Consider the following 18,728-nt stretch of genomic DNA (forward strand, 5'->3'; position numbering starts at 1 on the left):
CCAAGCCTCAACTTGGGGCCAGCTCAGGGGCATAGTGGTTGAGTTTGCATGATCCTCTTTGGCAGCCCAGGGCTCGTGGGTTTGGATCCTGGGTGCTGACCTCCACACCAGCACCAAGGCATGCTGTGGTGGCGTCCCACATACAAAATAGAGGAATATTGGCATAGATGTTAGCTTAGGGACAACCTTCCTCAAGGAAGAAGAGGAAGATTGGCAACAGATGTCAGCTCAAAGCCAATCTTCCTCACCAAAAAACAAACAAACAAACAAAAAAGCTAAACCATCTAGGAATAGAAGAGAATTTCCTCAGCTTGATACGGATATCCATATAGGAAATGAAGAAGTAAAACTATCTCTATTATCAGATCACATGATTTTGTATATAGAAAATCCTGAAGAATCCATTAAAAACCTCCTAGATATAATAAACTAGTTCAGCAGCATTTCAGGAAACAATATCAATATACAAATCAATTGTATTTCTATACAATGCAACAAACAATTCAAAAGGGAAATTAAGAAAAGAAATCCATTTACATTAACATCAAAAAGAACAGAGTGCCTGGCCCGGTGGTGTAGTGGTTAAGTTCGTGCACTCAGCTTCTGTGGCTTGGGGTTTGCAGGTTCAGATCCCAGGTGTGGACCTACATACCACTCATAGAACCATGCTGTGGTGGCATCCCACATACAAAAAATAGAGGGATACTGGTACAGATGTTAGCTCAGTGACAATCTTCCTTGAGCAACAGATGTTAGCTCAGGACCAATCTTCCTCACTAATAAATAAATGAATGAATGAATGAATGAATGAATAAATAAATAAGTGAATAAGAACAGAATACTTAATATTGTCAAGAAGGCAATACTCCCAAATCGATCTAAATAGTTAACCCATTTCCTAGGAAATCCTAGCTAGGTTCTTTGTAGAAACTGACAAGCTGAATTTAAAATTCATTTGGATTTGTGAGGGACCCAGAATAGCCAAAACAATCTTGAAAAAAAGAAAAAAGAATAAAGTTGTAGGACTCACTCTTCTGATTTAAAAACTTACCACACGGCTACAACAATCAAGGCAATGCGGGTACTGGCAAATGTGGTCCTGGCATAAGGATAGACATATACATCAATGGAATAGAATTTAGAGTCCAGAAATAAACTGACCTGTCTACAGGCAACTCAATTGTGAGAAGGTTTCCAAGACTATTCAGTGGGGAAAAATAGTCTTTTCAATAAATGGTGCTGTGACAACTGAATACCCACATGCAAAAGAATGAATTTGGTCTCTTACCTCACTCCATATACAAAAAAAAACCTTCAAAATGGAGTAAAAACCTAACATAAGAGGTAAAACTATATAAATTTTAGAAGAAAACCAGGGGGTAAATCTTCATGACCTCAGATTTGGCAATATGTATGACACCTAAAGTACTTGCAATAAAAAAAAAATACATCAATTGCACATCATCAAAATTAAAAATTTTATGCTTCAAAGAACACTACCAAAGTGAAAGATACCTGCAAAATGGGAAAAAATTTTTCCAAATCATATATCTGATAAGGGACTTTTATCTAGAATATATAGAGAACTCTTACAATTCAAGAACAAAAAGATAAACAACCCAACTATAAATGGGCAAACTCTTTGAATAGATATGTATCTAAAGAACATATAAACATGGCCAACAAACATGTAAAAGGTTGCCCAACATCACTAGCCATTAGGGAAATGCAAATCAAAACCACAATGAGATACCACTTCACAGCCACTAGGATGACCATAACCAAAAGACAGAAAAGTATTGACCAAGTGTTGGTGAGGATGTGGAGAAAATGGAACCTTCCTACGTTCTGGTGGGAACGTAAAGTGGTGTAGCTATTGCAGAAAACAGTTTGGCAGTTCCTCAATAGGTTAAACATAGAATAAGTATATAACTCAGCCATTCCACCAATGAGTACATTCCCCAAAGAATCAAAAACAGCTATTAAGATTCAAAAGAAAAAAACTTGTACATGAATGTCCATAGCAGCACTGTTTACAATAGGCAATATTTGGAAACAACCCAAATGTCCATCAACTGATGAATGGGTAAACAAAAGGTGGTATGCCCATACGATGGAATATTATTCGACCATAAAAATAAATGAAGAAATGATACATGCTACAACATGGATGAACCTTGAAATCATTATGCTAAATGAAGAAATCCAGCCACAGAAGACCACACATTGTATGATTCCATCTATACTCCATCCAAGCTAGGTAAATCTATAGAGACAGAGTAAATTAGTGGTTGCTTAGCACTATGGGAGTGGGAGATTGTAGTTAAAGTGCACAGGGTATCTGTGTTGACAAAAATGTTCTAACAATTGACTATAGTGATGGTTGCACATATCTTTGAATGGAATAAAAATCATTATTTTCAATTTTATTGAATAATAATTGACATACAGTACTGTGCAATTTTAAGGTGTATAGCAGAATGACTTGACATATTTCACTATATCTCTCTATATATAATGAAAAGATTACCACAATAAGTTTAGTTCACATCCATCACCTCACATAGTTAGAAATAAAATATTTTCCCTTGTGATGAGAACTTTTAGGATTGACTCTCTTAGCAAGTTGCAAATATACCATACAACAGCATCAGCTATAGTCATTATGTTGTACATTACTTCTCCAGGACTTATAACAGAAAATTTATACCTTTTGATCACCTTCCCCCAATCCCCTTACCCCCTACCCCCACCTTTGGTATCCACAAATCTGATCTATTTTCTCTATCAGTTTGGTGTTTTCGGGTTTTTTCAGGTTCCACGTATAAGTGAGATCATACAGTATATGTCTATCTCTGTTGGACGTTTCTCTTAACATAATGCCCTCAAGGTGCATTCATATGGTTACAAATGGCAGGATTTCCTTCTCTTTTATGGCTGAATAGTATTCCAATTTATAGAAAAACCACATTTTCTTTATCCATGCATCTGTGGATGGATACTTAAAATGTGAAAAAATTCAATTGTACATTTTAAATGGTTGAATTATATCATATGTGAATTATATTTTAACAAAGCTCTTTTAAAAAGGAAGGAAAGAAGAAAGGAAAGAAGGACGAAAGGAAGGAAAAGAAAAATAGTAGTCCACATACTTATTGAGAGAATGAGTGGATCAAGGATATCAAATCTTAAGAGCTTCTTGCAGTTTTCCACAAAAGGATCTTGTGGGTTGTTGAGGGAATCAATGTTCACTCCAAATGATGTGCTAGTAATCACATCCATGCTGTAGGCCCCCAAGATGCTGAGGAGAGAAAGAAAGACATGGAAAATGAAACTCAGCACCTCTTTACTATCCTTATACAACATGTGCAGCAAGGAGTGCATGTAAATTCATATTCCCAGGCAAGACAGGTAAAGAGATATACACCTTCAGAACCTTCTGCTGGATCATCTGAAGAGTCTATGCTACCATCACACTCACTTACAAGGTGTTTATCACGTGCCAATGATGCAGTTGGCTGTGTGTTAGGGGAGATGGTGCACTTAGAACCTCATCTGAGTGGAAGGAGCTGAGTCATAGATGGATAGAGAACTATAGTCAGACAAACTACAGTACTATGTGCGGAGTATGAGCAATAGTAGGTGTATAAGCACTGTGTTTGAGAAGGACAAACGGTGGAATAATTAATTCTTCCTAGGGGAATCAAGAAAGGTGACATTGATCTGGGTCTTGACTCACCACACTATCTATGCTGAGAGCTGATTCCTCTTTAGCACATTACAAAATAGTTACACCTGTTCTGAGCTGCCAGGAAAGTCAGCCCTCCTTCTCTACACCCCTGCTAAGGCTCCTGAAAGAACCATTCTTCCTCAATGCCAGTAATCTCAGTTTCGCTGAGGACGGGCTCATTTCTGTAAATGTAAAAACTAAGAATGTTCCTAGTTAAAAAATAATAGTAATAAATCACTCCAAAATTTATTGGGGGAGCCCACAGCTAAGCGATCATATGCCCCCAGTTTTCCTCAGGACAGTCCCAGTTTATAATTGTTGTTCCTGCATAATTAAATATATCAGTTTATGCAATAAATGATATAGTCACCCTACCCATAGCCTGTACAGGGCCTTCTCTCTTTGAGACTGAAGGAAGGAGAAGTGGTGGTAAGATTTAATAATTTGTATCTGCTGTTATCCTCTGTGAAATTATGATGGGGTTTAAGTTGTTCCAAGTTCCACGATGTAACTTTCCTACTTCACCCACTGCCCATCAATAGGTACCAAGCAACTTCGTCTCTCATCATTCCATATCCACCACACTCAAAACTTTGGTATATCATGTTTATTCTTTCTAAACTATGTATTTTTGTCTTCTAGAATATCCAAGGTGATAAATAAGCAGATAAATTAATACTAGCTCAGGTACAGAGGAGAAGACCCTTTCTCACCTGGCTGTCTTGTACTTCTTGGGTGGCCTATTGGAGTTGTAGCACCACACACCTACATCTGTTTGGTTTCTAGAGTAGCTCAACAGTGGGAATTTTGGCTCCATGTCAGGCAGCTGGAGGGTCTCATGACAGAGCTCAGAACCCCAGCAGGTGCACTCTTACTTACTCTTTCAAGGTAACGGGCTTGCCTTTCTCTGCTTCCTTCCTCAGGTTCTTCACCAACATATTTCCATACTGGCCAATGATGGGGAACATCTAGACACAAAATGCACCACCACCCAAAGTTAAATGTGGAGACTCAAGTCCTTGAAGGACCTGGATTTCACAAACATGAAGCAGTAAGTGACACTGTATAATGAATGTTATAATGTCTCTTCTAGGAAACAAAAATAGAACACCATTCTTAGGAATCTCAAAGTCAGCAAAATACCACTTCGAAAAACACTACAATCTTATTTTCTACCTGACCCTGGATGTATTCTTTAAGTTTCTAATTAAAAGTTTCTACACTCTTACCTCCTTGAGCTTTCCACTGGTGAAGGTTGGAGACAGCAAATTTCGTATTCTCTTCCATTGTTCATCCTCAGACAGAGAGATGGCTTTTTTCATAAATCCCATTGGACCAAAAGACTAGACTCAAAAGCAAAAGACATTTTACCCTACATAAGTTTTAGAGGTCAACAATAGTGAAAAATTTGTTAAATGGGCATCAATTATTCAAAAAATATTAAATGACTATCTACTTAGTAGCAGATCATGTGATAGATACTCAATACATATTTATTCCATAATACAGGTTCCTGTGAAGGTAAAGGAGACATCCAGCCACCTGATTTGGTTTCTAGCCTTCATATTCCAATCTCCTTTTAAGTGCAAATGACTCATGTGGTAGGGAAACTGTTCTTCCATGAGAATAGACGGGAATAAGACTAGATTCATCCTCCAGGGCAGCATATAGTAGAAAGGGATTCATGACATATAGCCAGATAGCCTTGTGAAACTGTATGTTGCCTCAGACCAGTTCTGTCTGTACTTATATCTACAGCAAAAGCAACTCAAAAAAGAAATTTCTTGATATGGTGATTTTTTTAAAACAAATAGATGGTAATACTTGAAAGATTAGTAATCTATTTGTGTTACTGAAGAAATGATACAATCACATGGAAATCCTTTTCCATTACATTTTTTCTCCAGGGATAGAAAGGAAAAGAAAGAGATAATTCTATTTCTCAGCTTGGGACTGGCCTACCAAGCCAACCTGCTTGAGACCGTCTTTCAACTTCCCAGATTATATTTGGTTTTAAAATGGATGCCTCCAACACCCACTCATGATAAAAACAAGGAAGAGAGTGAAACTTCCTCAACTTCATGAAGAACATGTATAGGATTTCTACAGGGAACATCACATTTCTGATGAAAGACTAGAGTGACATCATCAAGATGGTGGAGTAGGAGAATCAAGCATCTATAACCCCACAAAGAACAATAATTAAACAGCTATTGATAAATGAAAATAGGTCCAGGAGAGCACAGGAGTTCATTTAAGATGATTCAGCAACACGGTGGAGCAAAAAAAAAAAAAAAAAAAAAAGGAGAATACTGCACAAAATAGGTAGGGAGGATTGTTTCTCTTTGCTTGCATCATTTCATCCCACAGGCCAGCATGGCTCAGCACCAAGAAGGAACACCCCAGCCTGAGAGAGCTCCCCTTGCTGGCATTAGCACAGCAAGGCAAGTGGCCAGTTTCCCCAGCCTTTCAGGGCACTGAACAAATAACCTGCTTTGGTTTTACCCCACCCAGAAACTGGTAAAGCTGACACGTCTTAAGACAGCTAGGAACAAAGAAAAAGGGCAGGGACTGCCAGTATCAGCCATGCTATGTGAGTGAACATGGTTCTCTGTGGCCTGCTCTGCAGAAGACCCCAGAGCCTTTGTTGCTGAGGTCTGAACCAACAGCCAGCATAGACGCTGTGGAAGCCCTGCAAAGCACACCACTATAGAAAAGCATCAAATCACAAAGGAAGACCAGAAGAAGAAAGAAAGAAGGAACAAAGGATCTACTAAACACCTGCATATATAAAATGGTATTAATAACTTGTTTCTATCAGTGACTACTTTCAATGTAATTGGACAGATGAATGAATAAAGAAAATGTTGTGTGCATATATATATATACAATATTATTCAGCCTTAAAAAAGAAAGAAATCATGCCATTTGTGACAATATGGATGAACCTGGAGGACAACATGCTAAGTCAATTAAGCCAGACACAGAAAGACAAATATCATTTGATCTCACTCATATGTGGAATATTTTTTTAAAAAATCAAATTGATAGTAACAGAGAATAGAACGGTGGTTATCAGAGGCCAGGGAGAAGGGGAGGGAATGATATTGATCAAAGGGTAGAAACTTTCACTTATAAGATGAATAAGCTCTGGAGACTGAATGTACAGCATGGTGACCATAGTGAATAATACTATATTGTATACTTGAAAATTTATTTTTTTTTGTGAGGAAGATCAGCTCTGAGCTAACATCCATGCCAATCCTCCTCTTTTTGCTGAGGAAGACTGGCCCTGAGCTAACATCTATTGCTAATCTTCCTCCTTTTTTTTTCTTTTTCCCTTTTTCTCCCCAAAGCCCCAGTAGATAGTTGTATGTCATAGTTGCACATCCTTCTAGTTGCTGTATGTGGGACGCTGCCTCAGTATGGCTGGACAAGCAGTGCATTGGTGCACACCCGGGATCTGAACCCGGGCTGCCAGTAGCAGAGTGTGCGCACTTAACCTCTAAGCCACGGGGCCGGCCCCTGTATACTTGAAATTTGCTAAGAGAAGATCTTAAGTGTTCTTGCTACACACACAATAAAATGTAACTATGGGAGGTAATGAATATGTTAATTCATTTGTGGTAATCATTTCACAGTGTATACGTATATCACAACATCATGTTGTACACCTTAGAAATACATAGTTTTTATTTGTCTAAAATAAATTAATAAAAAATTTAAAATGGCAAAAACTGAATGCTTTCCCCTAAGTTCAGGATCGAGGCAAAAATGTCCCTTCTCACCACTCTTCTTCATCATCATACTGGAAGTCCTACCTAGTGCAGTAAGACAAGAAAAAGAAATGAAAGCCATAGAGACTGAAATGAAAAAATAGAAGTGTCCCTAGTTTCAGGTGACATAATTGTCAATATAGAAAATTTCAAGGAATCTAAAAAGAAAAGCTCTAGACTAATAAATGAGCTCATCAAGGTTGTAGGATACAAAATAAACACACAAAAATCAACCGTATCTCTATATAATAACAAAGAATATGTGAAAACATTTTAAAAACACAATACCATATACAATCACTCCAATGAAAATGAAATACTCCAGGTGTAAATTTAACAAAATATGTACAGGATATCTTTGCTGAAAACTACAAAATGTTGGCAAAAGGAATCAAAGAAATGTAAATCAAAAGAGAGACATACTATGTTCATGGATTGAAAAATTTGACTAAGTAAATATATAGATTTTCCCCAAATTGATCAATAGATATTATCAAAATCTCAGCAACATTTTCATAAACATAGATAAGCTTATTCTAAATTTGTATGAAAAGACAAAGGACCTTGAATAGCTGAAACAATTCTGGAAGAAAATAATTCTGGGAGGAATCACTCTACACAATGTTAAGACTTACTCTATAGCTACAGTAATCAAGACTGTGTGGTACTGGTGGAGGGATAGACCCACAGATCAATGAACAGAATAGAGAATGAGAATTAGACCCACACAAATAGGTCCAATTCATTTTTGACAATGGTGCAAAATCTATTCAGTGGAGGAAAGGGAGCCTTTCCACAAATGGTGCTGGAGCAATTAGACATCCATAGGCAAAAACACAAAAATGAACCTTGACCTAAACTTCACACCTGATATAAAATTTAACCCAAAATGGATCATGGACTTAGATGTAAAACTTAAAAATATATAATATTTAGAAATAATAGTAGGAGAAAATCTTCAGGCCCTAGTGCTAGGTGAAGAGTTTTCAGACTTGACCTCAAAGGCACAACCCATAAAAGAAAAAATTTATAAATCGACCTCAGCAAAATAAAAAAAGTGTTTTCTCTGCATTTTATCCTCCTTGATAAGAGGAAAAGAGAAGCTACACATCATGAGTATAAAAGAATAGTAAGAGGGAGATTTATGGTGATGGAACAGTTGAGTATCTTGAGTGTGGTGGTTGTTACTCAAATCTACATACATGATAAATATTCATAGAGCACAAGCACACACACAAGAGTGCACATAAAACTGATGAAATCTGAATAAGCTCTGTGGATAGTACCAACGTCAATTTCCTGCTTTAATACTGTACTATAATTATTCAGGTTATTACCACTGGGGAAAACAGGATGAAAGGTGCATGATCCAGAATCTCCCTGTCCTTTTTTTTTTCTTTTTTTGTCAAGATCTTGTGAATCTATGATTATTTGTAAATAAAAATTTAATAAATCAATAAATTTTTAAATTAAAAAAATGGATGCCTACCCGCCGGTTTGTGAAGGCATTATAACATTCTTTCACTAGTACTGTTTTGATCATGTCTGGGTCTGTGATAGCCAACACAGGCTGTTTACCATCATAAAACCTGTTGGGAAAACAGAGCTGATTAAATTTAACAAACGAGATTCTACAGCTGGAGCCACACCTGAAAGTCCAGACTTTCATCCTGACGTTACAGAATCCATACTCCTAGAGATGATGGTTGGAAAGAACAATAGAACATTGATTAAGTCTAGATAGTGTATCCATGGGTATTTCCTGTACCATTCTCCATAATTGTTTGTACATTTAAAATAGTTTGTTATAAAAAGGAAGTAAGGTTAGTAAATAAAGGAAGGCAAGTAAATTATCAAAGAACAAAAAAATTAATTAAGGAGACTCCACCCACTCTCATGAAAAATTATAATTTTGAAGATACATCAAAAATATGATAAATGCATATGACATAATATTAGATGAAAATTGTAGACAAACTGATCACAAATATGGAAAAATTTGTCTACAAGTGGAAAAAGATTTAGAATGTTCAAAAATGATAGTAGGATTATGAATGATTCTGTTCTCTTATTTCTAAAATCTCTAAAAAAGTCTCTGGACTGAGATGGCCTTCCACCCCAGGGAGCCTCATCATAACAACAAGACTATCCAATAGAAGTTTCCAGAATACTCACCCCCACATTTTTCCATACTTTTTCAGACATTTCTTATCAAACTCCCAAATGCCCTGCAAGGAGAAATCAAGTTAGATTATTAATCTAAATGTGTTGAACCCTATCTCTAATTGGGACATGAAATCAGGCTTACTATCTTTCACTGGCTGTGAGAGGGAAGCTCTTATTCAGAGATGTCTTATGGGAAAGGAGAGAAAATAGAGGAGTTCTTTGAAATGCAGCATTTAAAGTAACTCTAGAATTTTCTCTGATTATTGTACATACTAAATGACTTACCCATGCCTATGAATATTACGTAACTCCTTGTCTTTCCGAAGTGTTTTCTTTTGTGCATGTGTTGCCTCTGAAATCAAATGGCCCTCCGAATTATGACCTCCATGGACACGTGAGAAAACTGAAACTGAGGGAAAGTAAGAGTGGCCTGCAAACTCTTTGATCTCCTCGTTAAGCATCCTTGTCATTTATCTCATGAACTCTCTCTAGAATTCTAGCGGAATTAGGAAGTTTAAGACACCGGTGACCACATTTAGTCTAGCAGATTTAATAAGTCTAAAGCATGTTTGTCGAATGAGAAAGTGAGTGAGCGAATGAATGAAGGACAAGGTGGACTCACATTCCAGTTTTCAGGTCAACATGGAAAAGATGGGAGATGTCATGATTCCACATAGGACAGAGCAAATTAAAACACTGACTCTGAGTTTTCACATATAAATTTAAAAACTCTTTCTGTCACTTTTGGTTGTGATGTTTTAACTACGCGAGGAAAGTTCCAGAAATGTGGATCTTGGGGGGCATCTACTAAGGAGCTGATCTGGGAAAGGTGGAAATGAAATCATTTCTTTTTCAGAGGGAAAAAAGTACAAAAGTTCTTAGGTGGTAATGAGGCACTGATGACCTCAGCTGGGAGAATTGGTGTCTGAGAAACAAGCTTCATGTCTGCAAGAAAGGAAATCTGAGGCAGAGAGGAGACTGCACACAAGGCCCTGTCTCCTTGCACTATGGGTATAAATGGGTAACCTTCCATCCAGTAACCAGGCCCTGGGCGAGGCATCAGAGCTGGATTAACCACAAAGTCTCTGCCAAAACTCACAGTCCATGTCAACCAGTACATTCTGCTCAGTTACATTAAAATTTTAATAAATTTTTCAAATTGTCTCCTTTTCAGTTTTTCTGTATAAGTGAGTCTGTCTATGTTAAAAAAAAAAAAAAATAGGGGCCAGCCCAGTGGCGCAATCAGTTAAGTGTGTGTGTTCCGCTGCGGCGGCCCGGGATTCGCTGGTTCGGATCCCAGGTGCCCACTGACGCACCGCTTGTTAAGCCATGCTGTGGCAGCGTCCCATATAAAGTAGAGGAAGATGGGTACAGATGTCAGCCCAGGGCTGGTCTTCCTCACAAAAAAATAAATAAAATAAAATACAACTCGATTAATGGTTAAATATCTGAAGTCAGTAGACAACCACCACCTTGTCTCAGTGTACGCACTCCGTGGTAAGACTCACCCATGGGGCGCCTCCTTTGAAGGAAGAGAAGTAAAACAGAAAGCTCTTATTCCATCTCTCAAATCCCAAAAGATATCATGGGTAGCAGAGGATCAGTTAGAGCCATGGATATAACTGCAGGGGTTTAGCAGTTCTTGAGAGAATTCAAGTATATGCAAATTACCTGATGGTGAATACTGGGGCTGCCTAATTAAATGAATTTTAATAGCTACCCAAGAGGAGGAAGAAAAGCAAAGGCTACTCAGGGCTTATGCTATGAACAGGAACATCTGACTCTAGTGTACATAGCTTAATGAGCTACTACTGGGCACACTGTTCATTCTTTACTCCTGATACTCAGTATGATTTTGCCTTCCTGGGAACTTGCACCTGGAAGAAAGAAAATCCTCTTCATAATGCTCACAAGTTGGAACATCAGGTCCTGTGCTGAATCAGCCAGAGAGCTGGGCTGTCCAACTGAGGCAAAATCTGAGGTTCGTAGCAGCTGAAAATAGTGCCCTGGGTTAAAAATAGCCATGTGCTGGGTGAGGCTTATGATGCCATTTCTGGAAAGTGTGAAACCTCAGAACTTCCTCCAGAGCAGGGGCATTTGTGTCATGGAACTAAGCTGGAATCTGCAATCATAAGAAGCAAAGAGGGACTTCAAACAAAACTCACCTTACGGTAGCCCAGAACAGTTCCAAAAAAAGGCAGAGGTGTGGGCCCAGGAATTCCTAGTTTCTTAAAAAGTCCATGAGTATAGGTCCCATATCTGTAAAGTGAGAGAAAGATCAGGTCACAGGGATTGTGGAACAGGTGCTGGGGCTGGCCAGTCCCTGACTCAGAACTGGATCAGTCGAGAGAGTGGTAACACGTAGGCAATAAACAAAAACAGCAATTCCAACAGAAATAATTACATTCACTCATCCTCTCCTTTCCCACCTCCACTGTGAGACCCATGAAGACTAATTATGAGTAGCTAAAAGCAGCTGAAGTCTTCATGTTCCAATCCTAAAGTGAATACTTGATAAATGTTTCCAACTTGAGGGTTCCTAAGAGGTTGAGGCTGGAATTCTACCAAGGAAATCACTTATATCTATTTAGTAAGTTGACTCTCCCATGATTTGGAGATTCTCATTCTTGGTAGAAAGTGGCAAAATATTTTTCTGCTCTGATGATGAGATTTTGCATAACTGGGTCCACTCAATAAAAAAGAGTTATAAGGGCATACCATGATGTATTTCTTACAGTTTGCTCAAAGACCTCTATGCTTTTCCTTCCCTCTGTGCCCTGACCCTGATTTAGAATCTGTTTCTCCTTAAGTCTATCTTCACAGAGAGGTCTTGAAGAAACCACAGTGTTCTTATTTCTACAGAATGAAAACTATGTTCAAGGCTTCCATTGGCCCAGTAGAAATGGAAGAGTCTTTTGGCTACACTCAAGTCTCTGTTGTCAGGAAATTTGGTTGACTTGAGCTGAGGAGAAGCGTGATTGACCTATATGTTCCATGAATGATACAGCAGAAAGGAACCAGTGACTACGGAATCCATTTCCAGTCAATACTTCCCTTTGTGGCATCTGGTCCTCCAGCCTGTGATACTTCCCTGCTAAGTACAATGCCAGGCACACTCATGGTCACTCACAAAGCAGTTAATTTACTACCTCTGTGTGTGAACTATCTCAAAAACACATTGAGGCTGGTTCTTCCCATGGCAGGGCTGCCTGCAACTCATCTTTTATGTGTCATGTGTGTAATCCCACAACTGGGGATTCTGAATCCTTGCAAGTCTTCCCATTCCAGTGTTACTGAGAGGTGGCAGAGTGTAGTAAGAAGAGAGGCTGAGGGAAGAGGCTGCCAACAACCATTTTAACAATGATATTGCTACGCCTATAGGATAACTCCATGGAAGCAAATTAGGAAATTGTGGCTGAAAACTATGCTTTGTGTATATGGTTCAACATGCCCTACAAAAGCTTTCTGCTAAAAGACAGGGGGCCTTACAAACTTCAAGTACCTTCCTGTTGATAGCACAAGATGCATTATCCAACATAAAATGAATAACCATAAAATGTTACAGAGAGATGAATTAAGACCTTGTCTCTTCTTCTTAGGAGGTTAGCCTTTAAAATAGTACAGCATAAAAATATTTAGTTCAAACCCAGCAAATCTCATAATACATGACGATATAAATCCCAAAAATGGCATGAAAGGCTATGTGTTTGAAGGACCCAGCAGACACACCTCGGCCAGGCCCAGCTGGGCATTTGGATCCTTCCTCCAGAACAGTTGATGAAGCATGAGCACTGACTGCCAGAAACAGGGGAAGCCTCAGTTACTCCCACCCAGTTCCTTCCTTTGCCATCACAACCGTGGCAAATCAATTAAACCAATTTCTGCTTCTGAACTTTCGATGTGTTACATGAACTCTCAGGTGAGGCCAAGCAAATGAGTGACTATGTTAGTAACACCGGTCCCCAAGGAAAGATCTGGTCTAGTGTCTAAACTCACATGGTTCCTTATCAAGACAGAGGGTGGGTTAGGTGAATTCTTTGCTTTCCCTCCAGCTTCCTTCTTTTTGGTAGAGTAATGCTGCTTTGGTACAAATGAAGAGGCTAACAATAAAGCCAATAATTTTTATTACGTTTACATTGTATTGGCATAAAGAGGGCATTTTCTACTCTAATGCAACTGACACTTTGCTGCATCAGTGCCTCTAAGGTTACAGTGTTTTTGCTCAGCAGTGACAGAATCTAATAGCAGTCCCACTTCCAGACATAAAACACACAGAGTGACTTAGATGGCATTCCTGTCTCCAGGCTTCAAGCAGATGAGATGCTAACCCTGCTGCCCTGTGGGGCTGCTGTATCAGGACAGAGGAGTATCTCTGCTCTGAGAGATGAAGAATATTCTTTCACTTCATCCTGACTCTTCCCTGTATGCCTCTCATATCATCATCGGCTTACAGTCTCCTGTGCTCATCTGCACTAAGAGATTAAAAGGACCTGCTGGGAGGGGATATTTACAAATATATAAACGATCTATATCATAGAAGTATAGTTTTGTACTCTAGATTCATATTCCTGACATTACAAGGGTAAGGTTATTTCTGCATGTTTGTAGTCACAAATCGTGAACTAACAACCTTCTTTTATCCTTTAGAAAGTACATGCTGGAAATAGTTTTATCACAGTAAAAAGTCTAGTATTACATAAAATGAAATTAAATCAGATCAGTTAATTTTAAAATGACATCAGTCAGAAAATATGTTGCCAAAGTAACCTGGAATTCCTAACATTTCTTTCAAGGAATTAAAACCAGATTTATATTTCCTATGTTCACATCTGTGTTCATGATTTCCTACTCTCAGGAAGTGAAATTGAGACAGAGGTCAAACGTGCCCTGGAAGGACCTTCCCTACTCACACATCAAAAATATCTTCTCTCCCAATCTGCTCCATGATGCCAGGAATCCCCCCATTGAAAGGAATTCCTCTGCTGGATGGTTTTGATTCATCCTCCTGTACTGTAACTTAAAGGGAAAAAATATTTGAAATCCAAATTGGCTTTTGGGGTTCATGTCATTACAGGTTGCTAGCAGATCTCATATCGGGGGAAAAGAAATCTCTGTACTGATGCTAACCCTCCCGAGACTTGAAGGAAAAAGTGAAAGAAAAGAATAAAATTCAAGATTTCTTCCAGATATCCTCTGTTCTAAAGACTTCTCATTTAGGGGTAAATATTTCTGTATATTACAGGATGGGGGAAATGAGTCTTAGAAGAGAATTCCTAGAGGAGTGTCACAGAAAATAGGGAAGAGCCAAGTCTGAGGACAGGGGCGGAGCAATCTTTTGCCCACCTGCAGAGTCTGGGTGCAGCAGGTGCCTCATGTAACTGATTCCAGTTGTTGAGAAGGAGGGTATGAAGAGCCACCTGAGTAACACAGAGGCCAGTCCTTCTACAAGTCTCTTGCAGCAGACATAGACATCGGAAGGTGAAGATAACGAGACAAAAACCCAAGCCACTTCCTCCTTCCTCCAGGATCCCCAGACCTTGGGAAGGGGATCAGGACCCCACTGCAAAGGGGCCAGTTGTTTTTAATCTGCCTCTGCTGAATTATAGTTGATTAGTCTAAGTCCCAACTGCTAGTCAATCAGAATATTGTCCTCAGGAGCAAACAATATCACTCAGCCCTCATGGCCACAGAAATTGAGAGTTGGAAGGGAAGTTTACTATGTCAAGGGACCTACATAAGATCAATAATAACCCCTCATGTGTTTGTAGCATCAAACGCCTAAGGAACTTCTCCTTTGTTAACTCTTTTAGTCTTCAACATCAATAAGGGAGAGGGGAGCCTGCTTAGCCCCCCAAGTCCAAGCTTAAGAGGACATGAGCATGGACAGTTACTCACAGATAGAGGAGCACCAGGCTGGTAGCCAGGAGAATCCATGTTTCCACGGAAAAGTTTGGGATCAGGTCCATGACCACTTTCGTTCCAAGATTCTCTCCTCTGAGTTTTCCTTTCAGCAGTCTGTGCTACTGTTTGCAGACTTGTGGGTCCAGATCTTCCATTCCATCCCAGTGGAGATTCAGTGAGCCTGGAAGATTTATGTGCTGGAAAGGGGGGTGGGGCATCTGCTGCATCCAGTAGAAGGGCCACCTGTTCTCCAACTGCAGGTGCCATCCCTGCCTTGATAGTTGACAAAGCATCATGGACACTCCAAGTATGACCTCCCTTGAGTTCATTTTCTGTGGCAAATCAATAAACAAGTCAATCAGTGTTATCAGTAAGCCCAAAGGTTACAGAAACTCAAGTAAACCCACCGGCCTTTAGTCTAACCTGCCCTTGACTCCATGGCTGCATGCACTCCAAAATACTTGAAATCCTTCTAAAAAGCCGTGTCTACAGATCTTTGCCCATGCTGTTTTTCTGCCTGGAAATGCCACTGTGCCCCTAGAAGTCTCCTTCTCATCCTTCAAAACCCAGGACAAGACCTCATCTGTTGAAGCCTTTCCTCACCAACCCGCTTGAACAGATTTAACCACTTCCTCCTCTGGGCAACTTCTATCCTCCATAAAAACTTGTATTATTTTCTTCTCTACCCTCTAGCACCATTGTTGGTTTCTATAATCAGTTTTCTTATCAGATTGAGAGCTTCTCATGGCCTAGACTGGCTATTAGTCACCATCATGTCCCTAGTCTTTAGCAGAGTGCTTTATGCAGAGGGGGCATCCAGAAAGGTTGGTGGAGTTGAGTTGGTATAGGTGGACATGTTGAGCCACCTGTGTGCCCTTTTCCTGTGGCTCATTGGTGACCACCATCTTCTTCAATTATTAATACAACAAGAGGGCCTGGTTGCACCTCAGCTGCCATTGCTGCACATTCAGTCTGAACCATCAGGATTCTGTTGACAAGAGGACCCCTGAACGAGAGGCAAGTCATGAGATGAGGATGGCTGCACCAAGTGGTATCAATTCATGCTGCTTCCTGTCCAGCCCCTCAGAGTTTCCTGTGATAGACAGCAAGTTAGACAGACTCTTGATCAAATAATATCCCCCTCTCTCTGGATAGATCAACATCCAAGAACAATGGGTGCGAAGAGAGCAAAGAGGAGAACAGCAGCTTGGATGACCAAGTGGACTCTCACCACTTTAACCACCAATAGTATGGGAGGCATCACTCTGTGCAGCACACATAGCACCCAGGACTACAATAGATGACATGAGCTTTTTCTCTGGAGTAAAGGAGTCAGAGTTGATGGCTTCCTGCTGTTTGATGAGTGGAGAATTTTCTAATGGGTGGTGAGAATCTGGTAGAAGGAAACCTCTAATAGCAGTCAGTGTCACCTCTGAGCACCCCATCACAATTATCATGGGAGAGATCCAAGTGATTATCATCTGGAAATTCTACCAGCCCACTATCATCACTCTGATCCGTGTTTTGTATCTCCTTGGCCTGAGAAACCATGGATTATTTAAAAAAAAAAAAAAACCCTCAAATTTCCTTAAAACTCAACAGAAACAGAAGACATTTAATGTGTTTGTGCACTTGCTTTTCTCTTTATTGTTTCTCATTTTCAGCCCTTCTGCAGAAAGTGATACTCACTCTTCACCAACTCTTTCAAGGCCTCTGATCTGAAAGTCCCCAGAGCTGCCCAACACTGGCCTGAGTAGGTAAATGTCTCATTGGCAAAATGCTGTAAGTCTCAACAGTCTCACCCACCTTCTTTTACTTACTTAGGAGCTTGTCATGCAGCCTAAATTTATACCATCACAGTTTGTCATCTTTGGGCTAAGGTTTACTCCAGGAGGCACCTGTTAAATTCCACAGCTGCCACTGGAAGGTGTAATGCATGAATACATCTATTCATCCGTGTATTTATTCACAGCCAAGTGGGTGAACGTTTTGTGTAGGTGTCATGAAGGCTGTGGGCTAGAAGCCAATAAGTCCACTTCCACAAGAGTGGCCTCCAAATGGAGGGAGAGAGACATATAACTGTGCTCAGAATGTGGCATACCTCTGGAATCACTGGAATAATGGAGTCCTTCAGAAAGGTAACTTAAGAGAGGTAACTTAGGCTACAATCTGGAATACAAAGGACAGACACGGGAAGCTGGAAGATGATCCCCGAGAAGACTAAGATAGATAGTCCTAGGAATATCGATATGTTTCTGCCCTCGTTTGGTGCCTTCTCTGGGAACTGGTAAATAGGGTCATGCTGCCATCCCTAGTTTACAGATGTAGAAACTGAGGTTCAGTGACAGCAAATGGCTTCCCAACAGCTAATGATCAGAACAACATATTATAAATAGGCTAATAGGAGGGGAGACTGAAAAGTTTGCTGCTGCTCTGAAATGCCTTATTCAACATTTGCCATTTCCTCAAAGGGGCTACTATAGGAACTAGTGAGACCCAAAGATCAAACAGCAAACTGGGAAAAATTATGGTTCCTGTATCCATGGCTACCCCTACAGCAACTCCCATATGGGTCTTCCAGAACAAGGATTCCACCTCATCTCAGCAAGAACAAACAGATGCAAGTCATAGTGATACTAAACGTGTTGTTGGGTAGGGTCTCCCCTCTGTGCTCCCAACCAGAGAGGGACACAGAACACATCCAAACAAGGAAAGATTAGAGTGTCATCTGATAACTATTGACAACTTCATTCTCTCACCTAAAGACAAAGCCTTTTTCATTCCTCTTGGAAACAAAACCCCAGTGGAAACTAATGTGTTTTCATCTTCCTCCAAAACACAAACTCGGCTATGATGATTTTGTTACAAAGCCTAATAATACCAACTTGCTGACCTCGTCACCTCAAGCCCTGTTCAGCTGGTTGGGATCTATCCCAAGGGTGATAGGCTAGTCATTGCTTGGAACTAACATGTAACCAGCACCATATCCTAACTGATGCAAATAACCTTGGTCTGCAGAAGGAGATAACAGAAGCCATGATCTTTCTTCCTTTTCATTCCACAGAAGGGAACACCTAACATGAAGAGACTCCCATACTAACAGTTGTGCTGAATGTGTGAAGGAAAAGACACCATGTTTTGGGAGAATATTCCAT

General features: G+C 39.8%; 1 protein-coding gene across 1 annotated transcript in view; it reads right to left on the reverse strand.

Annotated features, from left to right (window-relative positions):
* The window catches only part of LOC131422934 (cytochrome P450 3A12-like), a 29,210-nt gene extending 13,572 nt beyond the window's left edge, over nt 1-15,638 (reverse strand). Inside the window, exons 1-7 of the mRNA XM_058570557.1 lie at nt 15,568-15,638; nt 11,838-11,931; nt 9,682-9,734; nt 8,996-9,095; nt 4,960-5,073; nt 4,610-4,698; nt 3,153-3,301 (exon numbers count right to left, since the gene is read on the reverse strand). Of these exons, the coding sequence (XP_058426540.1) occupies nt 3,153-3,301; nt 4,610-4,698; nt 4,960-5,073; nt 8,996-9,095; nt 9,682-9,734; nt 11,838-11,931; nt 15,568-15,638 (670 nt within the window). The remainder of the gene's footprint in view (nt 1-3,152; nt 3,302-4,609; nt 4,699-4,959; nt 5,074-8,995; nt 9,096-9,681; nt 9,735-11,837; nt 11,932-15,567) is intronic.
* Nucleotides 15,639-18,728: the final 3,090 nt, after the last annotated feature.

The sequence above is a fragment of the Diceros bicornis genome, chromosome 26 (assembly GCF_020826845.1).
Source record: "Diceros bicornis minor isolate mBicDic1 chromosome 26, mDicBic1.mat.cur, whole genome shotgun sequence".
In the NCBI taxonomy this organism is placed as follows: Eukaryota; Metazoa; Chordata; class Mammalia; order Perissodactyla; family Rhinocerotidae; genus Diceros; species Diceros bicornis.